Here is a 25,242-nt window from a genome sequence, read left to right on the forward strand (position 1 = left end):
TTAGGCTGTTTTACAGATCAAGCTCATTGCTGAAACAAAAGTTTCTAATAGAGACATGTGTAGATTATAAAAACATTAAGAAGTGACTTTTCAACATCTCAACTCATTGCAGTATGCAAGTAGTTCAGCCATTGATAAAAATTGTCCTTATCTAGAGTGAAGAGGTTTGTTCATGCTTAGGTCTGACCTACTTTCTTTGAGGCTTGACCTTTCTGCCCTTCGATAATTGGACTGTACCTCCCCTCCCCCACTGGAGTTCTTACAACTCCCCAGATATCACTACACCTCTTTATCAAACTCTTCACACACCCCTTGTCCTGTCCAACACCAAGTGTATCAGTTGCTAAGTTGAATAAGAGAAAATAATACAAGCTATTAATTAAAAATGAAAGGACTTACTTTGCTTCACCCTCCATGCCATCATTTTGTACACAACTTTCTTATAATTTATTTCATAATCAGCTCCCTGAGATTTTGAACAGCTTTAGAGCAGAAACTTTACCTACTTTTCTTTGTCTTACTTTTGTATATCTAGATCTATACCCACATCACAACTACACATAATAGATGGTGGGGGGGAGTATCAAATGAGTTTTTATAGTCTTTCTGGTGGAGGGAAACTTTTTTAGGGCTAAATACTACTAACAGTACTACATTGTGACATTAGATGAATAGGTAAGGTCGAAGATTTAAAAGTGATACAGAGAAGAGTGCAAGCTAAGGAAGGGTAAAGAATAAAATCAGGAGGAAGGAGAACTGGAAGAAGGAGATTGAGGAGATAAAAAAGGTATTTATGTCTAGAACAGATGATGGAACCCTCAGTAATTTGCCCAAATGGTTGGTGGGGTCACATGTTATCCTTGATTGCTTAGTCCTGGTTTCTCTACCTACACTTTATAAATTAGGGTTAGTAGAAGGTAAGATGGGATCTAATGGGAGGGATTGAGATTCAGGGAATATAAGCAGGTATTTCTTATATAAGACATATAATGTCTTATATAAAACATAGATGGGGGCATCCGGGTGGCTCATTTGGTTAAGACTTGGACTTTTGATTTCCACTTAGGTCATGATCTCAGGGTTGTGAGATTGAGCCCCAGGTTGGGCTCTGCATTGGGTGTGGACCTGTTTAAGATTCTCTCTCTAACCACTCCCTCTGCCCGTCCCCCTGTGTGCTCTCTTAAATAAAAAATAAAAATAAAAAAATAAAACAGATGGTTATTTAATAAGTAAAAACTTTTTATGGTAACTATATTGCAGTTTGATAAACACCGCTCTAACTTAACATTTATATCAAATGTTATATATGATACATAATAAAATTTACATTTGCTGACAAAATATGTGGCATCCACATATAAATTTGACGGAATTATCCAGCATTAGCAGGTATTTTTTTAACCTGGCTCATTAAAGCTACTGAGGCTAACAGATTGTTCAGGACTTAATTTTTAGAATAACTAGATTTTATTTTACATATCTGAAGCTCTTACCTATGCTTCCCAGGATTTGTAATTCAATAATAGGGCATAGGGACCTTTATTTTTATTCTGAATACCAGTGGGTTGATTGTCACAGTTACTCCTTCCATCCCTGAAGCATTTCTAAGTGCCGGCGTTCCCTTGTTTTAGTCAATAAAATCCAGGTTTGGGTAAGAGAGTTAAATATTTCCCATCATAAAGTCCTTGATCACAGCAGAATTAAGCAATCAAGTATAAAGATTACTTCTTGAAGATAACAAATATTTTAGTTTGTTTATGGAGTTGTTTTTATTTAAAATCAATATTCTTTTAAATTGGACTTTTCTTTGTAGCTGGTTATTTCTACCTGATTTATTGATCTGATATTTGATTAAAATTCCCTGCTATTTAAGTCTTATGTTAAGAAATGCTAAACCCAGTTAAAACTACATTTTTCAATGAAGCAGATAGAGTAAATTGACTAAATCAGTGGGGTTAAACATTAGTGGGATAAATGAAATGGGGAAATTAATTAAAGGTGCTGAATAAGGGCTATTATAGTAATTTTAACTTAAATAGTAAATATATGGGATAAAGCCAGATGATCAGTTCTGTTTCCTTCTTACAGAGTAGTTGTACAACAGGTTTAAAGTTAGAAACTCTTAAGATTATTTCCATCTATTTTGAGAAATAGCTTCTTGTGCTTCTAAGTATCTTTTTACACGGTGGTAGGCCAACCATCTGCCTGTTTTAAGAAGTGATGCAATCAATATCCTCAAGGCTATTTCTCAATAATATAAAAGGTTGAGTCCACCTTAGGACAGTGTTTTCTACTTAGAAGACAATAAATATTTACTGTTTTTTTTTTTAAAGATTTTATTTTTTGTCAGAGAGAGAGAGCACAAGCAGGGAGAGTGGCAGGCAGAGAGAGAAGCAGTCTCTCCACTGAGCAGGGAGCCTGATGTGGGACTTGATCCCAGGACCCTGAGATCATAACCTGAGCCGAAGGCAGTCGCTTATCCGACTGAGCCACCCAGGCCTCCCTCAATAAATATTTATTGTATGTCAGAAACCCCTGGAATTATCTAACATTGTGATGTGCCAGTTCCTATTAATAAGGCATAATAAACCTTCTAGAGTCAACATATACTTGCCCTTAATAATAATGTAACTGGAAATATAAGTTGTAAATTTTCCAATTAATCTTTTTGCCAACATTAAGCTAATTTACTTTTTGACAGCATGAGCTATATTTTCCCCAACTTAATTGTTGAGCTAAGACAAATTATGAAAATCATAAAAATTATATATTCTATATTAAAGATGGTAATTTATGCAGATTTTATTTTAAACCCTTTTGATAATATAGATTAAAAAGTGTGAGTACTTTGGTACACTAGTGGAGCATAAAATAGTATAAAGAATGTACCCATCAGCCTTTTTCAAAGGATTTGCATTCATTTACTAGGGTGACTGCTGTAGAAAAAGTGAAATACTACGACCTTTTGGGGGATTGCTAGATACCAGCTCTGAGTTAATGCTAATTCCCGTGACCTGAAATTCCACTGTAGTTGGATAAATGGTCAGAGAGAGACTAATCCACCTTGACTAATAAACGATAACTACTGGTTTGTTTGAAAACTTGGGAAAAACCAGTATTGGAAGTTTGGTGACCGGGATGTCTGGAGAAGAGGTGGATAGATGGGCATCTTGGAATGGGCACAGAGTAGGAAGGTATTTGTGTCCCATGTGAATACTCATCAAAGGCTACCCAATGCAGAGGAGACTCAGTAATCAGATGGGCAAGACCAACCGTCCTATAGATGTCAGTCTCTCCCTAGCCATCCCAGTGTTTGGTCAGTGAGCTCTTATACAAAGGGACAACGGCAGCTTCTATAAGATGAGCTCAAAAGTGGGACTTCCCCTCCTGAAGGTTGCTCTGGCTACTATCTGTGCTGAGAGCCCAAACTGTCACCAGCAGAGGCAAATGCTAAGCATTCAATAAGGCACCATTCCCTTGGAGACCAGGAAGCCACTTAGTGGCAGAGATTTGCCCTCACCAGGAATAGGTACTTCTTTTGGGTACGTATTTGCTTTCCCTCACTGTAGTGATTCTGCCAGCAACTCCATCAATTGCTTTAAGGGATGTCTTGGCCACTGTCATGGTATGCCATACAACTAAGAAACGAATTTTATAGCAGAAGCTCATCTATGGCTACATGGAATTCATTGTCTTGATCATACACTAATCTAAGGAGCTGGCTTTGCAAAACACTGGAGTGACCTCTAAGAATGTTATTTACCATAGCGTGGTGAAGTTCGAGTGCTGTTTTCCCCTTGGTCAGGATGTGTAGAATTCAAGAATCAAGGGGAGCAAGTGGTAATGGTTTCTCTGTTACTATACTAAATAATCCTTCTCCTGGTAACAGGTATGTTTCAGTCATTGCTTGGTCAGGAAAACAGAAATGACTCCAGGTCTTTCAAACATAAAATTTAATATACATACTTAGTATTGTTGGAAGGACTGGAAGAGAAAAAGGGAGAAAGTGATCTTGTATCCTGGTGCCCTTTGTACCATAGGAACACAATGCATGATTACTATGACTTTTTAAAAAGTCGACAGTGAGCCTATGCAGTATTTTCTGTGCAGAAAAAGAGGCATTCAGTTCAGTGTGTTCCATTAAATGAAGCTTTGTTATTTTTGCTTTACATATTTAAGCTTAGGGCAGCCATCTGTCCTCAAAACAAAACAAAGACAACTTATTTTCAATACCATTAATCAGGAATTAGTTCTTTTCATAAATGTATAGATTTCCAGAGAAGTTCCAGAGAGATAATTGTATTATAACCTGAGCCAACATACTTTTTATACCCATGCATTTTCAACTTTCTATTCAAAGTCATTTTAAAGATTTTATCTATTTTATTTGAGAGAGAGAGAGAGAGAGTGTGTGCGAGCAGGGGAAGGGAGAGAGGAAGAGAATCTTTTTTTTTTTTAAGATTTTATTTATTTGACAGAGAGGGACACAGCAAGAGAAGGAACACAAGCAGGGGGGAGTGGGAGAGGGAGAAGCAGGCCTCCCACCGAGCAGGGAGCCCGATGTGGGGCTCAATCCTAGAACCCTGGGACCCTGACCCAAGCCGAAGGCAGACGCCCAATAACTGAGCCATCCAGGTGCCCCGAGAGGAAGAGAATCTTAAGCAGACTCCACGCTGAGCCCAACACGGGGCTCGATCTCACAACCCTGAGGGCATAACCTGAGCCAAAACCAAGAGTTGGAGGCTTAACCGACTGAGCCACCCAGGCGTCCCGAAAGTCATTTTAAATAGAATTCCATGTTCAGGAATGTATTGCCAGTTCTTGAACTTAGATACTTCTGTGATAATGACTCATGGGAAGGGACCATTGTTTATACACCTATTCCTTATAGATTTCTACCCACTGCCTCAGCTCTGTGTTTTACCTGGTCTCTAGGGTGATTGGTTCCTGCTGCCACTACCCTCTCTGTCTACCACCAACAGAACCACTGATCTCTCTTTTCTCTACATGCTGAGATATGAAAAATATTCTTTGTTCGACTAAGATACAATAGGACTTTATCGAGGGAACCTTCACTAAAAAGCTGATGAATATATGACTAAACAAAGAAAAAGACAAAAACAGTTTAACAATTCTTTGTGCTGAACCAATCAAAAGATTAACTGAAAAAGAAATTGTATGCTTTACAGTTTATCTACTTGATGGTTAATTTCCTCTACCTCACTCATGTTCTGGTACATGACAAATCTCAAAACTTACTGGCTTGAAACAGTGGCAATCAATTATTTTCTCTAATGGTTCTGGGGGTTGACTGAACTCAGCTGGGCAGTTCTCACTTGGGATCTCTTGTACAGTTGCAGTTCAGATGGTGTCTGGTGTCATCTCAAAGGCTGGCTGATACAGGGTGTTGACTAGAACACCACCATGTAGCATCTCCATGTAGCTTCAACGTCCTCACAGGCTGGTTTCCAAGAGTGTCCAAAAATATCAGGTGAAAACTATATTGCCTTTAATGACATTGCCTCAAATCCTATAGTGTCATTTTCCCTGTAGTCACAGACCTGCCTAGATCTAGGGGAAGGGAACATAGATGCTATCTGTTGATAGAAGGAGGAATGTCAATTATTACATTGTAAGAAAAACTTGTGGATGAGAGATCTTAGAACACAATGGTTTACATTCTACTAGCCAAATATACTCATCCCTCTTCTCAAGACCACCGTGTTTTATCCCATTATGACATTAGCTTAAAATCTAGGATCTTATCATTTAAATCAGGTCCACGTGTGGTTGAAGCAAGGCTTCTTTGGTGTGACTCCTTGGGTACCATTCCTCTCTATCTGTACTGTGAACTAAAGAGACAAGTTAGCTGCCCCCATCTCCCAACATATATAATATCAAAACAGGCAAGGATACATGTTACATACCTTCACATTCAAAATGAGGGGGTGGAGAAGAGGCACACAGAATTCCTAGCAGTTATAAAATCCAGCTATGCATGTGCTGCCACTCCCTTCATTAGGGCTCAGTCCTGCTGCCTGCAGATTATTTACAGCTGCTCTTGACTCTGTTCTCTGGGCTCTTGGTTTTGGCCTCTGAACTTTTAACATAAGAAAAGTAAGCTGCAACTGAGGAGCCTTCTCAGCCTGTCTCCTGTTCATTAAAGGTAGGGGAGTCCAAAACCTCTTTTCATTTTATATTGACTCTAGCCCATTTAGTCCAAGTAGTGGTACTTCTACTAGAACAATCCTCTAAAAAACTGTTTTCTTTGAATCTTCCTGGGGTTCACTCCATTAGGCAAAAATCATAACCAGTTTCTTTTGAAATAAACACTTGCACTTAAACCCTACCTTGGGCTCCCCGTGAAGCTGCTTCAGGGCAATGTCCTTAATATTTTTGGAAGTCCTGCTGTTGAACAGAATTTGTGAGGCACACTCTTAAGACCCTCAAAGGGCCTTTTGTCTATCTGAAAAATTCTCCAGGGCACCTTAGGTCTTTCTGAGGTCTCAGCAAAAGGTTTTACAGTAATGCTATTATTGTTTTCATCTTTAAACCATGTTTTCCTGCCAAACCTATTAAAGGTAAATATTGAATAATACAGTTCTAGCCTACTGATAAATTTGGTTGTTACTTTAGGAACTTTTGATACACTCTGTGCTTTGGCAACACATTTCCTAAGACTCACCACTAGATCCTTTCACCACCACCCTCCCCTCTGTATGTGCTCTTCTTTTGTGATCACATCTACTCCCAACCCCTTCATGAACATTATTTCAATCGTACTGTCCCCTTGGTTCAGTTGTGAGCTTTCCACTCCAACTCTAAATGTCTAAAACTGAGCTCATCATTTAAACTAGTGTCACCTGACTCCTTTCTGTTTTCTTCCTCTGTTTCTTAAGGTAGAGGATTCTCTGTCCATTAGCTCAAATTTGTTCATTGTATGTTGTTCATATTAGTATATGGTTACGGATTTTTGTCTGAGCAGTTCTATGATTTTTGTTAAAAATTTCCAACTGTAATTGTGAGCTTCTCAATTGTGAGGTTATGGTATATCTTCCTGGCGAATTGGTTTTCTTTGGTCTAATTTTTCCCTTCAAGTTTATTTTGTCATATGTTAATAATGCCAGACCAGCTTTCTATTTTCTTTTTTGCTAGTATTTTCTCTTTATTTCCAACCATTCTGGGTCATTATTCCTTTGATTTTTTAAAAAAATTTTTATTTAAATTCAATTTAGTTAACATATATTATTAGTTTCAAGGGTAGAATTCAGTGATTCATCAGTTGCATTTAACACCCCGTGCTTATTACCACCTTAATGTCCATCCCCCAGTTACCCAATCCTCCTTAATTTTTTTTTACATGAACTAAAGCTACACTTGTTTTTTTGATGGATAATAAGTAAAATCTATTTACATAAATATTATTGCTGGTATATTTGGACTTATTTCTACCATCTTTTATTTTTTAAGTTTCAGACAGGTTTATTAATCCAGAAATACCACCCTACATTTGCAAATGTTTAGATCTTTAAGGATAAACAATTGTTAGAGAAGCTATAAGAAAGCAGCACAGAAGGGCTTACTCATTGGGGTAGCAGACGTAAACCCACAGAATGAATGAACTAAAACAACAACAAAAAAACCTTTCTGAGTGCTATACCAATGGATATTTTATTTTATTTTTAAAGATTTTATTTTTTGAGAGAGAGAGCACAAGCAGAGCGAGTGGCAGGCAGAGGGAGAGGGAGAAGCAGGCTCCCTGATGAGCAAGAAACCCAATGTGGGACTTGATTCCAGGACCCTGGGATCACAACTCGAGCTGAAGGCAGACGCTTAACCGACGGAGCCACCCAGGCACCCACAAATGGATATTTTAGATGAAGGGAAACTTCTTGCTTATCATTGAACTGAAATCTTGGCTTGTGTTCATCTTATTAAACAAAAACTGTGTTCCCCAAACATTTACAAGTTCAGCTACTAAAATTCCTTTAAAGATCTTTGTGGGTGGTTCCATAGTAAGGGCCAGCCTGAAGTGCGCCATTGTGGGGCTGCACACTCTCACTTTACCTTTTGTATTCGTCATACTTTCCTTTGTTCTTGCTTGTCTTTTATTGGATTGAACAAGGTGTAATGTTAGTTTTTCCAGTCCTTCTTTTATTCCACTACTCGTTTGGAAGTTGCACATTTTATTTCTATTTTATATTGTTACCCTTAAACTAATAAATGCATACTTGAATATCTAAATATCATACTAAAATATCAGGATTGGGGCACCTGGCTGGCTCGCTCAATCGTTAAGCATCTGACTCTTGATTTCAGCTCAGGTCATGGTCGTGAGATCGAGCCCTACCTCAGGCTTGCCCTGGGCATGGAGCCTGCTTGGGATTCACTCTCTCCCTCTCTCTCTGCTCCTCCTCCCTATAAAAAAAAATCAGAATTATCCATATGCCGAGTAAAACAAGGATGTTAAAAACACTTAAATTCTGATCTCCCTCCTTTTGTCTTCTTTATCCTTATTTTCTAACATTATAGTTTCACATTGTTTTAAACCACTCCCCAGACTATTGTTATTATATAAAATAGTTTTTGTTTTTAGCCCCATCATATTTATTAGGTGTTTGGAACTTTGCTTCCTTGATCCTACTCTTTCTTTTAGGTTAAGTTTCCTATTTAATGAAGCAAATTTTTGAGTCGTTCTTTTAGCAAAGATCTAGTCATGGTAAATGTTCACCTTCTGACTCACAGTGTTGTTTTGCGTTCATTCTTAATTGATACTTAGCTGAGTGTAGATTCTATCTGTATCTTTGTGGTAGATACCTACTAGTGCAATTGCTGGGTAGCTCTATTTTCAACTTTTTGGGGAACCTCCATACTTGTTTTCCAAAGTGGCTGCACCAGCTTGTATTCCCACCAACAGTGTAAGAGGGTCCCCTTTTCTCCATGTCCCTGCCAACATCTGTCGTGTCCTGACTTGTTAATTTTAGCCATTCTGACCGGTGCAAGGTGATATCTTATTGGGGTTTTGATTTGTATTTCCCTGAAGCCAAGTGATGTTGATCATTTTTTCATGTGTCTGTTGTCCATCTCTATGTCTTCTTTGGAAAAATGTCTATTTTTGTCTTCTGCCCATTTTTCAACTGGATTATTTGTTTTTTGGGTGTTGTGAGTTTTATAAGTTCTTTATGGATTTTGGGTACTAGCCCTTTATCTGATAAGACATTTGCAAATATCTGACAAGACGTTTGGTTTTGTCAACTGTTTCCTTTGCTGTGCAAAAGCTTTTTATCTTGATGAAGTCCCAATAGTTCATTTTTGCCCTTGTTTCCCTTGCCTTTGGAGATGTGTTTAGCAAGAAGTTGCTGCAGCCAAGGTCATAGAGGTTGCTGCCTATGTTCTCCTCTAGGATTTTGATGGATTCCTATCTCACATTTAGGTCTTTCATCCATTTTGAGTCTATTTTTGTGTATGGTGTAAGGAAATGGTCCAGTTTCATTCTTCTGCGTGTGGCTGTCCAATTTTCCCAACACCATTGTTGAAGAGACTGTCTTTTTTCCATTGGATATTCTTTCCTGCTTTGTGAAAGATCAGTTGACCATAGAGTTGAGGGTCCATCTCTGGGTTCTCTATTCAGTTCCATTGATCTATGTGTCTGTTTTTGTGCCAGTACCATACTGTCTTGATGATTACAGCTTTGTAATAGAGCTTGAAGTCCAGAATGGTTGAGTCCAGCTTTGGTTTTCTTTTTCAGTAATCCTCTGGCTATTCGGGGTCTTTTCTGGTTCCATACAAATTTTAGGATTATTCCAGTTCTGTGAAAAAAGTTGATGGTATTTTGATAGAGATTGCACTGAATGTATAGATTGCCGTAGGTAGCATAGACATTTTAACCATATTTGTTCTTCCAATCCATGAGCATGGAACATCTTTCTATTATATCTTCCTCAGTTTCTCTCATGAGTGTTCTATGGTTTTCTAAGTACAGATCCTTTACCTCTTGGTTAGGTTTATTCCTAGGTATCTTATGGTTTTGGGTGCAGTTGTAAATGGGATCAGCTCCTTGATTTCTCTTTCTTCTGTCTCATTGTTAGTGTATAGAAGTGCTACTGACTTCTGTGCATTGATTTTATATCCTGCCACTTTGCTGAATTCCTGTATGAGTTCTAGAAATTTTGAGGTGGAGTCTTTTGGGTTTTCCACATAGAGTATTGTGTCATCTGTGAAGAGTAAGAGTTTGACTTCTTTGCTGATTCGGTTGCCTTTTATTTCTTTTTGTTGTCTGATTGCTGAGGCTAGGACTTCTAGTACTATGTTGAACAGCACTGGTGATAGTGGACATCCCTGTCGTGTTCCTGACATTAGGGGAAAAGCTCTCAGTTTTTCCCCATTGAGATGATATTCTCTGTGGGTGTTTCTTAGATGGCTTTTATGATATTGAGGTATGTACCCTCTATCCCTACACTGTGAAGAGTTTTAATCAAGAAAGGATGCTGTACTTTGTCAAATGCTTTTTCTGCATCTATTGAGAGGATCATATAGTTCTTGTCCTTTCTTTTATTTTGTAGTGTATCACATTAATTGATTTGCAGATGTTAAACCACCCTTGCAAGCCCAGGAATGGTCATGGTGAATAATCCTTTTAATGTACTGTTGGATCCTAATGGCTAGTACCTTGATGAGAATTTTTGCATCCATGTTCATCAGGGATATTGGTCTGTAATTCTCCTTTTTGGTGGGGTCTTTATCTGGTTTTGGGATCAAGGTAATGTTGGCCTCATAAAGAGTTTGGAAGTTTTCCTTCCATTTAGATTTTTTGAAACTGTTCAGGATGAATAGGTATTAATTCTTCTTTAAATGTTTGGTAGAATTCCCCTGGGAAGCCATCCGGCCCTGGACTCTTGTTTGTTGGGAGATTTTTGATTACTACTTCAATTTCCTTGCTGGTTATGGGTCTGTTCAGGTTTTCTATTTCTTCCTGGTTCAATTTTGGTAGTTTATATGTGTCTAGGGATGCATCCATTTCTTCCACATTGCCTAATTTGTTAGCATATAGTTGCTCATAGTATGTTCTTAAATTGTTTGTATTTCTTTGGTGTTGGTTGTGATCTCTCCTCTTTCATTCACAATTTATTTATAATTATAAATTTATTATTTTATTTATTTGGTTGTGATCTCTGCTCTTTCGTTCATGATTTTATTTACTTATCCTTTCTCTTTTCATTTGGTTAAGTCTGGCTAAGGGGTTATCGATCTTATTAATTCTTTCAAGGAACCAGGTCCTAGCTTCGTTGTTCTACTGTTCTTTTGGTTTCTATTTCATTGATTTCTGCTCTGATCTTTATTAATTCTCTTCTCCTCCTGGGTTTAGGTTTTATTTGCTATTTCTGTATCTCCTTTAGGTATAAGGTTATGTTGTGTGTCTGAGAACTTTCTTCTTTCTTGAGAAAGCCTTGTATTGCTATATACTTCCCTCTTAGGACTGCCTTTGCTGCATCCCAAAGGTTTTGAACAGTTGTGTTTTCATTTTCATTTGTTTCCTTGAGTTTTTAAGTTCATCTTTAATTGCCTGGTTGACCCATTCATTCTTTAATAGTATGCTCTTTAGCCTCTGTGTATTTGAGTCCTTTCCAAATTTCCTCTTGTGATTGAGTTCTAGTTTCAAAGCATTGTGGTCTGAAAATATGCAGGGAATGATCCCAATCCTTTGGTACTGTTTGAGACCTGATTTGTGACCCAGTTGTGATCTCTTTTGGAGAATGTTCCATGTACACTCTAGAAGAATGTGTATTCTGTTGCTTTAGGAGGGAATGTTCTGAATATATCTGTTAAGTCCATCTGGTCCAGTATGTCATTCAAAGCCCTTGTTTCCTTGTTGATCTTCTGCTTAGATGATCTGTCCATTGCAGTGAGGGGGGGGCTGTTAAAGTCCCCTACTGTTATTATTATCAATGTGCTTCTTTAATTTTGTTATTAATTGGCTTATATAATTGGCTGCTCCCATATTAGGGGCATAAATATTTATAATTGTTAGATCTTCTCGTTGGATAGACTGTCTAAGTATGATACAGTGTCCTGCCTCATCTCTTATTATAGTCTTTGGCTTAAAATTTAATTTGTCTGATATAAGGATTGCCACCCCAGCTTTCTTTTGATGTCCATTAGCATGATAAATGGTTTTTCACCCCCCTCACTTTCCATGTGGAGGTGTCTTTGGGCCTAAAATGAGTCTCTTGCAGACAGCATATCGATGGGTCTTGTTTTTTTAATCCAGTCTGATGTCTTGTGTCTTTTGATTGGGGCATTTAGCCTATTTACATTCAGAGTTAACTATTGAAAGATATGTGTTTAGTGCCATTGTGTTACCTGTATATTGTCTCTGTTCCTTTCTGGTCTATGTTACTTTGGGGCTCTCTCTTCTTTAAAGGATTCCCTTTAATATTTCTTGCAGGGCTGGTTAAGTGATCACAAATTCTTTTAGTTTCTGTTTGTTCTGGAAGCTTTTTATCTCTCCTTCTATTTTGAATGACAGCCTTGCTCGATAAAGTATTCTTGCATATTTTTCTCATTTAGCACCCTGAATATATCATGCCAGTCCTTTCTGGCCTGCCAGGTCTCTGTGATTAGGTCTGCTGCCAGTCCAATGTTTCCACCATTATAGGTTAAAGAGCTCTTGTCCTAAGCTGCTTTCAGATTTTCTCTTTGTCTCTGAGATTTGCAAGCTTCACTATTATATGTCGAGGTGTTGACCTATTTTTATTGATTTGGGGCAGGGTGGAGTTCTTTGTGCCTCCTGGACTTGAATGCCTGTTTCCTTCCCCAGATTAGGGAAGTTCCCCACTGTAATTTGCTCTAGTATACCTTCTGCCCCTCTCTCTCTTTCCTCTTCTTCTGGGATCCCAATTATTCTAATATTGTTTTGCTTTATGGTATACTTATCTCTTGAATTTTCCCCTTATGATCCAGTAGTTTCTCTCTCTTTTGCTCAGCTTCTTTATTCTCCATCATTCTGTCTTCTGTATCACTAATTCTCTCTTCTGCCTCTTATCCTAGCAGTTAGAGCCTTCATTTTTTTATTGCATCTCATTAATAGCCTTTTTGATTTTGACTTGATTGATTTTAGTTCTTTTATTTCTCCAGAAAGGGATTCTCTAGTAACTTCTATGCTTTTGGCAAACCCAGCTAGGATCTTTATACTCGTTATTCTGAACTCTAGTTCTGACGTCTTACTTATATCCATACTGATTAGGTCTCTGGCAGTCAGTACTGCCTTTTGTTCTCTTTTTTGAGGTGAGTTTTTCCATCTTGTCATTCTTGCAGAATGTGGTCACTTTTCTATTTGTAGAATTGCTGCAATTCCTTTCTTAGAGCTCTGTTTGAGTTCACAGGTGTTCAGCTATCATAGCTATCTAGCTGAATTCCAGGGACCAGACAAAACTAAAGTCTCCTACTCCTCTACCATCTTGGAAAAGTGTTTAATTTTTCTTGAGATGTGGTATGTTTTCTTCAGTCTGAAGACTCCTACCTTCGGTTCTAGAAATTCTCTTTCATTCTGTCTTCCATTATTGCCTGTCCCCCATTCTCCTTCTCTTATTTTGGAATTTCTATTTCTGCCTCTCCTCATTCTCTCAGCCATATCTCTTAACTCTTTTTCTTTTTGCCATCTCTTTCATCCTTCTGTGCCATATTCAGAATAATTTCCTCAGATTTTATTTTCACCAATTCTTTTTTTCCCAATTTTAAATAATTTTATTTAATCATTTAAAAATACAGAATATCTTCACATTGCTTAAAAATAATTCAAACGGCAAAAAAGGATATACAGTGAGTGAAAATTCTTCTTCCCATCCCTTTTACCTCAGCTACTTTGTTCTCTTCTTCAAGGACAACCAACATTAGTCACTGTAGATTCTCTCATTTATACTTTGTTTGTACTACCCAATTTAAAGCGAGACTAGATGGTAAGCTGTTTAAGGGCAGCAACTCTTTTGATTTTTAGTATATCCCCATCCCACATAAGGATTAACATGTGATAATAAGTACAGATATAAATAATTAGGAAGAAACTACCCAGCCACTTGGATCTTAATGCCATGATCGTGTAGTTACAGGGTACAGAATTCGATCCCCAAATTTGCAAGGTTAGGAATTTTATCAGTTTACTGAAACCTTCTCAGACTTAAGTAATCAAATTGAGAACAAAGTAAGCTGATATATCAGAATTCCCGTTTATTTATTTACATTGAAATTAGTAACAGAACCAAAATGTTTATAAACTGGATGACTCGTAGAGGAAAGTTTACACTGCAAACTAGATTATTACCAAGTTTTGTTGCTGACTCCTGAGGGTGTGGGCCTCAAGCTAAAGTAATCTCTCTTCTACTCTAGAGCTTCATCTGCCATGGTGGGGGTCAGCAGTGCCCCTATGCGGGGAAATTCTTTTCCTTTAATCTCTTTTTCCAAGTTCTATACTGACTACTACTTTTCGTTGACTATATCAATTCTGATAGTTATCTCAAAATTTTGAAACACAACTGGACAGACATCAGTGTTGTTTACATTGCTTTCATTACATTCCTGTTTCCTAAGGATATATCTTGATGATTTTGATTAGAATGTGATGATCGTTAAGGTTCTATCAGCTGTATATTTGCAAACCATATCTTAGGATGACTATTCATCATACAGGTTCTATATATCTAGAGTCATTTTGGGTGGGAATATAGACACTGGAGCCATCTTCCTTAGGTTTAAATCACTGCTCTTTTACTTCACAGACTGACTCCAAAGAGACTGAGATTATGACCATTATATTATTATGCTTAAATGCCAATGTAGAAAATACACTGGAGGTAGAGGCTAATGACCCAGATAAAAGGATGAGTGAAAAGTATATGGATATATAGTATTGTAACCTTCCTACAAAATTAACAGAAAGCTGTAGTTTTTGTCAGTATATTTTTATTGTATGCATATATACATCTAGCACATATGTAAGTCATATCTGTTCCTGTAACTATTGGAATTATATTTTCCTTCTGTAGAATTGTTTTTATAATTAAATTACAAATGTAGTCATTAAAATTACCTATAAACTCTTCTTGTCCTACCACCAGCTTTAGAAAAAAAGATTTCCAGTAGATCAAATTTTAATTATTAATTTTGGCCAAACTACTCAAAAGTTCCTATATTTAATACTTATATCTAATTAGTGTAATCAACTTGCAAAGTTCTTTGTCCCCTGAAGGGAAAACAGGAACATAAAATTTAATTTGTTTAAATTGTTTAATTTTTTTCTTTTTACCAGTTTTAATTATATACAGTGTTCTTTCAAAATTTAGGTCTCATGTATATCTCCCATTTGCATAGCTGATTTCACCAAATTAACTATAGAAAACATATCATTTTAATTTTACTTAAGTGGCCCAAAAAATTAAAAAGGTACCCTAGGATCTAAGACTTTTTTTCCCAGAGAGTGTTTCCTCATTGTTGATTTGATAAATTTTCACCCAGTTAATCAGTAATACATTTTAAACTCTCATCAGCAAAATCCAGTTTGGTAGTATTGATTGTCCAGGTATATCACTGTATTAAAATCAGAAGAGCAGAGCTTTGGGGGGTCAGAATAATAGGAAGTTGAATCCTAGTTCCATCCATTTGCTAACTCTGTCACCAAGATAGGTTAACCTTTTTGTATCTGTTTCCTGGTCTAGAAAATGGAGTTTGTAATAGTTGCTTTATTAAATTGCAGAGATTAGAGGTAGCATTTGCTCAGTCCCTGGCACTGGTTAGATGCTGAATAAATTATATTATCCCCAGTAATGGTGTAACAGCAGCTCATTATAATAACAACTAAGCCTTGAGTCAGTTCTTAGTTTTAGAGAACGTAAAATGAGTTTTTCAAATACTGCTGTAAACAAACATTTTCACTTCATATAATTACTTTTCTTAATCTAATTTTTTTCTTGTAAAATATACCATAAAATTTACCATTTTAAGTGTACTTAAAAGTATATTCATGTGGTATTAAATGCATTCATAGTGCACAGCTAAAGCACATTATCCATCTCTATAACTTTCATCCATCTCTGTAATTGAAACTGTATTCCCATTAACTCCTCATCTCCCCCTCCCTAGCCTTTGACAGCCAACATTTTACTGTCTATAATTTTGACTGCTCTAAGTATATACACAAAAGAATTGAAAACAGGGTCTCAAAGACGTATTTGCATACCCATGTTCATAGCAGCACTATTCATAATACATAAAACATGGAAACAACCCAAGTGTCCATCAGCTAATGAGTAGATAGGCATTATGGTATAATACATACAATGGAATATTAGTCAGCCTTAAAAAGGAAGGAAATTCTGGCATATGCCTCAGCATGGATAAACCATTGTGCTCAGTGAAAGACGTTATAAGTGAAATAAGCCATATAATTACTTTTTAAACTTATTAATTTTTTCCCCATTCTCAAAAACTATTTTAAATATGATATTAATGTAAAACTGTCTTGCCAGCAGGGAACATAATATATTCAGTTCTGTGGGATGTAAGTTATGATTTATAAATATCCAAGAACATGCTCTCCCTTCTTTTGAATTTCTAGAATTAGATATTAAACTTGAATATTCTAGACATCTTTTCCTGCTCCTAAGTCTGTTGCATTTTTTTTCCTAAATAGGAGAAAAGCTTTGTTTGAATTTTTAAAATTCTAATTTAAAAATGAGTCCATTTTAGTGCATTGATTTTTAATTTTAGATTATTCTATTAATTTTTGTCTTTTTAAAAAATTTGAGTGGCGAGGCTCCTGGGAGGCTCAGTCAGTTAAGCATCTGCCTTCGGCTCGGGTCATGATCCCAGGGTCGTTAAGCGTCTGCCTGTGGCTCGGGTCATGATCCCAGGGTCCTGGGACCGAGCACCACATCGGGATCCCTGCTCAGCGGGAAGCCTGCTTCTCCCTCTCCCACTCTTCTTGCTTGTGTTCCCTCTCTCGCTCGCTCTGTCTCTGTCAAATAAATAAATAAAATCTTTATAAAAAAAAAAAAGTTTGGATAGGGGCGCCTGGGTGGCTCAGGTGGTTAAGCGTCCGACTCTTGGTTTCAGCTCAGGTCATGATCTCAGAGTTTTGAGATTGAGCCCCAAGTTTGGGCTCCTTGCTGGGCATGGGGCCTGCTTAGGATTCTCTCTCTTCCTTTCCCTCTGCCCCTTCCACCCCTTCCTTAAAAAAAAAAAAAAAAACTGAGTGGATGGTCTTTTTTTTAAGGAGATCTACTGTTACAGGATGAGATGGAAATGAAATTTGTGTGATTCAGATTAACGTGTTGCTTACTTAATGCTAATTGCTCATAGATAAAAAAGAAAACTCAAAGTGCTTATGTGGTTAAGTGTCAGGACTTCTAGTGAGTGTTGGTTCTGCTACTAACTTCCTCTGTGGCTTTGAGAAAGCTGTAACAACTACAAAGATGGAGTGTTTGAACATACACAAAACAGTTCACTAGAAGCATTTGATGGAAGGCAAATTAAAGAGTTTCTTTCCTTACATTTAGAATTTTTTAACTATTTTATTTTTTAAAGATTTTATCCATTTATTTGAGAGAGCGAGAGAGAGAGAGAGAGCATGAGCAGGGGGAGGGAAAGAGGGAGAAGGAGAAGCAGGCTCCCCACTGAGCAGGGAGCCTGACTGGGGACTCAGTCCCAGGACCCTGAGATCATGACCTGAGCTGAAGGCAGACGCTCAGCCAACTGAGCTGAGAGGCACCCAGGTGCCTCTAAAATTCTTTAAAAGAACCTTATTTCATTTGACTTTGTAAAATCATTTAGAGGCAAGAAGATGGTGGTAGTTATCCTCTCTATTAGTGGAAAAAGCATGGGCTCCAGAGTTAAATCAATTGAGATTTAGATACCTACCACCACTATATGTGATCTTGGGCAAGTATTATATAACTCTGACCCTTGGTTTCTACATCTGAAAACTGGTTTTCATAGCAGCTAATATTTTTTGACATGTGCCAGGCATTGTGCTAAACATCTTAGATATATTTTATGTAGTTCATATAATAACCTTACACGGTAAATCCTACTCTCTCCTCATTTCACAGGTGAGGAGTGGAAGTGCAGAAAAGCAGGTAATTTGATCAAGGTCACATAACTAAATTTGTGGTGTTAAAAGAATGAGAGATGATGTATGTAATATGTGTGTAAAGCAGTGTCAGACTCTGAGTAAGTATTCAGCAAGACATTGTATGTTATTGTTGATGCTGTTCTAAAAGAAACCAAAGTGCATTTGCATCAGACTTGGTTTATAAATAATCTATACCTGAGGATTAAATACTATTTCAGATGTCTATTCCCAAATTCTGCTTCCAGAATTCTAAAGTGAAATTTCCAGATTATAAACAACATGAAGAGAGGCAACCATGTCTTTTAATTTTCTCTTAAGTTCCGTAGCTCTTAGTATAATACACATTTGAGAAAATAGTATGCATTAGATAAATACTTATTGATGATTATAAATTTCTCTCGAAAGGACAAATGTGGATGTATTTATAAATTAAAAATGGCCATTTTCTGAAAAGCATTTCATTTCCTTTAAGGGCTAATTCTTTCATTCTATTATTTAAAAAAGTTGCCATTGGAGGGTAATTTTAGGACTTTCATTATAAGAGTCTTTTGTTTTCACATTGGTATAAGAAAAAAAAATGAGAAAGCTATAGAGAAGGCTGACCTCTCAAGAATTTCTGTGTGGGGAATTACTAAGGCATGGAAGTCCATAAACCATTTTTCTCCATCTCTTTGTTTTGTATATTTTCAACAAACTGTACTTCTAGTTAGTGAAAGTTGGCAGTTTTTTTAGTATCAGGCCAAATTCCATTTTCATCAGCTCAGAGTTCACAGGACATAATGAAGTCTAAATTCAACCCTAAATTGAGTGTATTTTAATAAAGATGGCCTAGTCTATTTGGGGCTCAGTTTACCTCAAAACTGTCTTTTTTTTTAAGATTTTATTTATTTATTTGACAGAGAAAGACACAGCGAGAGAGGGAACACAAGCAGGGGGAGTGGGAGAGGGAGAAGCAGGCTTCCCACGGAGAGGGGAGCCCGATGCGGGACTCGATCCCAAGACCTTGGGATCATGACCTGAGCCGAAGGCAGACACTTAACGACTGAGCCACACAGGCACCCCAAAACAACCTTTAAGAATAGTAAATTTTATAACAAATCCTATAATGTATATCCTAGTTTTATTTTTTTTTAATTTTAAAGATTTTATTTATTTATTAGAGAGAGTGAGAAACAGCATGAGAGGGGAGAGGGTCAGAGGGAGAAGCAGGCTCCCTGCTGAGCAGGGAGCCCGATGTGGGACTCGATCCCAGGACTCCAGGATCATGACCTGAGCCGAAGGCAGTCGCTTAACCAACTGAGCCACCCAGGCGCCCTGTATATCCTAGTTTTAAAAAATAGCTTGTATATTTTTAGTATGATTATAACAGTACTATATCTGTGAATGATGCTGGCATACCAATATGCCTTTCTTCATTAGAATATAATTTTGTGGGGGCACCTGGGTGGCTCAGTTGGTTAAGTGACTGCCTTCGGCTCAGGTCATGATCCTGGAGTCCCGGGATCGAGTCCCACATTGGGCTCCCTGCTCAGCGGGGAGTCTGCTTCTCCCTCTGACCCTCTTCCCTCTCGTGCTCTCTCTCATTCTCTCTCTCTCAAATAAATAAAAATCTTAAAAAAAAAAAAGAATATAATTTTGTGATACTTTGTCAAATAATCAGATCTTTACATTTGGAGCAAATGCCTTCTTCCTTAGAAACTTAAAATTCTTGTGTTTCATCACTGGAATAACTTGTAAACTGGTTTGTTTACAAGTAGCAATTGACAAGTGGGAGGAGATTGTCAAATGGGTAACAATGAGATATTTTTCTTCCTTCATTATCTTCCTGTGCTTGGTCAGGATTTTTTTTTCTTTCACAAGCTCTTTAGAATTATGATGCTTTGGTCTACTATACATCTTCGTCTTTTTGTTCACTGATGTATCCAAGGGCCTGGAACAGTGCTTGGCTCATAGTAGGTCCCAAATATTTGTTGAATGAGAGAATAAAGGGTCTCTTGTTATGCTCTTGGGCATCTTTAGTATGCATCTTGCTTTTTTACTTACCAGATCCGTTCTGAGGTTTAGCCACTATCCGCTAGATTTTGAGTCATCCACTGGACTCTGTATTATAGTAGGATATTATTTATAGTGACAACTGTGCTTTGTGATGATAAGAGGGAAAGAACTTACAGACTGACAGCACTATAGAGACAGAAAGTAGATTAGTGGTTGCCTGGAGCTGGGATTGGAGGTGAGAACAGAAAGTGACTCAGATGGGCAGTAGGGATCTGTTTTGGGTGAAGGAAATGCTCTGAAACTGGATTGTGGTAATCGTTGTACAACTCTGTAAACTTATTAAATCACTGTGTTGTTAAAAGGAGTGAATTTACAGTATGTAAACTGTACCTCAGTAAAATTGTTAAAAGAATAAATAAAACCAGGTTGGGAGTTTAAAATTTTTAGAAAAATTGGGAAACTAGGATGTAATTATTTTCTTTATTTCTCACTTTAAGTATGACTTGTTGCTATAGATAAATGACTACCTCAAACCAATTTTCTCTGTGAAGTAATTCAGGACAGAGAGATGTTCATTTTATTCTCTGGAAAAGTACTTTTGTGATATTAGCGTGGAATTTATAAGGCTTCTGATATATAAAACATCTTGTTACATCTAATTTCCTAATCCTCTTTTATGGAAATAATCCAAAAGTAGAAAAGTGAATAGATGTAAATTTTTCCACATTGCTGATAGTTTGTTTACATTTGGTTAAAAATTAGGACACCCAATTTTTTTCCATTGCGTTTCTGAAAGATTAGTTTAACCTGCCTAGATTGCTTTCTTTTCATTTTCTTAAGCGAATTATTTATGGACTCTCTCTAATGTATTATCCTTCCACCTTTTTTTTTTTTGGTTGGGAGATTATTTATATTTTAAAATTACTTGTTGGTTGAAAGAAGTTTTTCCATGAAACTAGTATTTTTTGCGTTCTGTATGTGTCTCCTCCCAAGGAGTACAGCCCCCTAAAAAATCTGACTATGTCCTGAAAAATTATTTATAAAAGATTTCCCACAAGTCCAATAAATGCCAAATAGTTTAAAGATCTAATTAAGGTTATTGAGATTAGTTGACTCTCAAGTCCGAAGGAGTGAAGCATTGGCAAGGATGTGAGGACCTAGAGATATTGTAATTAAAAGGCACTTGTATTTTAAGAATGAATTGAGGTGGCTTGATTTCTCATTAGTTAAATCATTGTGCAGTTATTCTGTACTTTGAAACTATTAGATGATAATAGTTATTGTTAATATCATAATTGATAATGTATTTAGTGCTGACTGTATGTCAGACACTCTTCTAAAGACTTTTCTTAAGGAACTCATTTCATTCTGGTAAGAATCCTATGAAGTAAGCATTACTACCATCCTCATTTAACAGATAAAGGGAAATAAGTTACACAGAACTCACCCAGGGTCGCACAGCTAGAAAACCCAGGCAGGCAGGCAGGCAGGCATGGCTCATCATCACTATACCAAAATAAAAAGACCATTTTTCTTTTTCTTTTTCAAAAGCAAAAAAAAAAGATTCATCCTGAAAAGACCAAGAAATCCTTAGTATAAGAAAATAAGAACTAATACTCTACTGCTAGATGGAGAAATATGTTCTTCCATTTCCTTCTTTATTTTTATTTTTTTCCTTGTTTCCATTTGTATTTTTATGTTTTTGTTAATTATATATTTATATTTTTATGTCGTTTATGTTAGTTTCCATTGTTACTGTTTTTTTTTTTTTAATATTTTATTTATTTATTTGACAGAGAGACAGTGAAAGAGGGAACACAAGCAGGGGGAGCGGGAGAGGGAGAAGCAGGCTTCCTGCAGAGCAAGGAGCCCGATGTGGGGCTCAATCCCAGGACCCCGAGATCATGACCTGAGCCAAAGGCAGATGCCCAACGACTGAGCCACCCAGGCGCCCCTCCATTGTTACTTTTATGACTCAGTGTTATTCGCAATGATGGACATGCTCTGTTTACTCATGCTTTTTCATACTATGCTAGGCTGAAAGTTCAAACAGTATTATTTGACTTTAGTCAGAAATCTCTTATTAGGATTTCTTTTATGTGTCTGGTAGTTTAATCACTTGTCCACTGGAATTGTTTGATCATTTCTGTGGGAACTCTTCAAGCGTTAACTGCTGCTTAAAAGGTATGAACTGTAAATGCACCTCACATTTCTATCTACCTTTTGAGAAATCTGTATTATTGTAACTCAAAAGGTGAATTTCATGTAAGAATGCTTATGGTTGTTAAACAGTGATGTAAGTATCAATATAAATAAGCAAAGTTGAATTAAACTGTACAATAAATAATCTCACAGTTTGGATATGTTTTGAGGAAAAGTTCAAGGTATTATTATTTTTTTAAATCATTCATTCCCATTCCTTTGTTTTTATTTTATTTTTTAGGATTTTGGCCCCTAACAGTAATTATCAAGATGTTGAGACCCTCTATAACTTCCTAATCAAGTATGAGGTATGAGAAATATTTTAAAATGCTTATCATATTTCCACTGTAAACAAGTTTTACTATAAATAAACATGATAGAGGTCTAAAACCATCAGAATGCTATTTAACTGGCATTTGTTTTAAATTTTTAAAGGCCACAGAAGTTTGTCAAAGACAGATTAAGCTTTTTCTTTCATTCATAAAATAAAAACATGGAGTCCTATAACACACTTTCTCCAACACAGAGTTGTTTCTCACTAGGGGTGCGGTTGGCATTTCGGGACGGGTCATTTCTCCATTGTGTGGAACACTGCAGGGTGTTCAGCATTGCTGCTTCTCACATACTAAATCCCAATATCTGAGTCACTGTGACAACCAAAAATATTCTACCGCCCCACTGGAGCTCACGGAGCCAGATGGCCCCCAGGGAGAAAGAGCCACCTCTGTTTGAGAGCCCACGATTCATGAAAGGAAAGCTATAATTCTGTTTCCTCTGTAGCGGCAGCACACACCATTGGTGTGAGAGCTGAGGGCTGTGGTGAGGCTCTGGTGTGTTTTGTGACTTAACTTGCAAGCTTTCCTCACCAGCGCTGAGCCAGGAAAAATACTCTGTTGATCTTCAGTTTCTCTGCCCATGTTCCTGTATGTTCTTTCTTTTCAAGTGTGTGTGTGTGTGTCTTAAGTTTTCAAATGCTCCAAATGAAAGAATGTGACATATATTCACGTCTCACATTTCTTATGGAGTCCAACTTTTTAAAATATATTCACTTTTATTTCTGGTTTCCTCTTTATTTAACTCTTTGTGTGTATCATCTTACATTAGGAACACAGCCTGGGGGGGCGCCTGGGTGGCTCAGTTTGTTAAGCAACTGCCTTCGGCTCAGGTCATGATCCTGGAGTCCCGGGATCGAGTCCCACATCGGACTCCCTGCTCAGCAGAGAGTCTGCTTCTCCCTCCGACCTCCCCCCCTCTCATGTACTCTCTCTCTCAAATAAATAAATAAAATCTTTAAAAAAAAAACCCACACAGACTGGGGTCAAACTACCTGTGTTCAAATGTTGGTCCTACCCATTATCAACTCTATGCTTAGAAGAGTTATTTAATTATCTTTGTCTCAGGTTCTTCATCTGTAAAATGGGAATAACATCAGTAGATAAATTATAGATATTCTTTTTTTTAATTTATTATTGTTATGTTAATCACCATATATTACATCATTAGTTTTTGATGTAGTGTTCCATGATTCATTGTTTGTGCATAACACCCAGTGCTCCATGCAGAATGTGCCCTCTTTAATACCCATCACCAGGCTAACCCATCCCCCTACCCTCCTCCCCTCTAGAACCCTCAGTTTGTTTTTCAGAGTCCATCATCTCTCATGGTTCGTCTCCCCCTCCGACTTACTCCCCTTCATTCTTCCCCTCCTGCTATCTTCTTCTTTTTCTTTTTTCTTAACATATGTTGCATTGTTTCAGAAGTACAGATCTGTGATTCAACAGTCTTGCACAATTCACAGCGCTCACCATAGCACATACCCTACCCAATGTCTATCACCCAGCCACCCTATCCCTCCCACCCCCCACCACTCCAGCAACACTCATTTGTTTCCTGAGATTAAGAATTCCTCATATCAGTGAGGTCATATGACACATGTCTTTCTCTGATTGACTTATTTCACTCAGCATAACACCCTCCAGTTCCATCCACGTCATTGCAAACGGCAAGATCTCATTCCTTTTGATGGCTGCATAATATTTCATAGTGTATATATACCACTTCTTTATCCATTCATCTGTCGATGGACATCTTGGCTCTTTCCACAGTTTGGCTATTGTGGACATTGCTGCTATAAACATTGGGGTGCACGTACCCCTTCGGATCCCTACATTTGTATCTTTGTGGTAAATACCCAGTAGTGCAATTGCTGGATCGTATGGTAGCTCTATTTTCACCTGTTTGAGGAACCTCCATACTGTTTTCCAGAGTGGTTGCACCAGCTTGCATTCCCACCAACAGTGTAGGAGGGTTCCCCTTTCTCCACAACCCCGCCAACATCTGTCGTTTCCTGACTTGTTAATTTTAGCCATTCTGACTGGTGTGAGGTGGTATCTCATTGAGGTTTTGATTTGGATTTCCCTCATGCCGAGCAATGTTGAACACTTTTTCATGTGTCTGTTGGCCATTTGGATGTCTTCTTTGGAAAAATGTCTGTTCATGTCTTCTGCCCATTTCTTGATTGGATTATTTCTTCTTTGGGTGTTGAGTTGGATAAATTCTTTATAGATTTTGGAGACTAGCCCTTTATCTGATATGTCATTTGCAAATATTTTCTCCCATTCTGTCGGTTGTCTTTTGGTTTTGTGGACTGTTTCTTTTGCTGTGCAAAAGCTTTTTATCTTGATGAAATCCCAATAGTTCATTTTTGCCCTTGCTTCCCTTGCCTTTGGCGATGTTTCTAGGAAGAAGTTGCTGCGGCTGAGGTCGAAGAGGTTGCTGCCTGTGTTCTCCTTTAGGATTTTGATGGACTCCTGTCTCACGTTTAGGTCTTTCAACCATTTGGAGTCTATTTTTGTGTGTGGTGTAAGGGAATGGTCCAGTTTCATTCTTCTGCATGTGGCTGTCCAATTTTCCCAACACCATTT

General features: G+C 37.4%; 1 protein-coding gene across 4 annotated transcripts in view; it reads left to right on the top strand.

The window, feature by feature from the left end:
- SWT1 (SWT1 RNA endoribonuclease homolog) overlaps window positions 1-25,242 on the top strand; it is a 106,645-nt gene that overhangs the window by 58,932 nt on the left and 22,471 nt on the right. For 3 of the 4 annotated variants that reach the window (XM_028121534.2, XM_028121533.2, XM_088016861.1), the window contains exon 17: window positions 22,560-22,626. The exons of the other annotated variant lie outside the window; for it this stretch is intronic. In XM_028121534.2, coding sequence (XP_027977335.1) covers window positions 22,560-22,626 — 67 coding nt within the window. The remainder of the gene's footprint in view (window positions 1-22,559; window positions 22,627-25,242) is intronic. 4 annotated transcript variants of the gene reach the window in all.

This window comes from Eumetopias jubatus, unplaced genomic scaffold (assembly GCF_037043125.1).
Source record: "Eumetopias jubatus isolate StellerSeaLion01/CBP00866 unplaced genomic scaffold, mEumJub1_p1.0 scaffold_12, whole genome shotgun sequence".
NCBI classification, from domain to species: domain Eukaryota; kingdom Metazoa; phylum Chordata; class Mammalia; order Carnivora; family Otariidae; genus Eumetopias; species Eumetopias jubatus.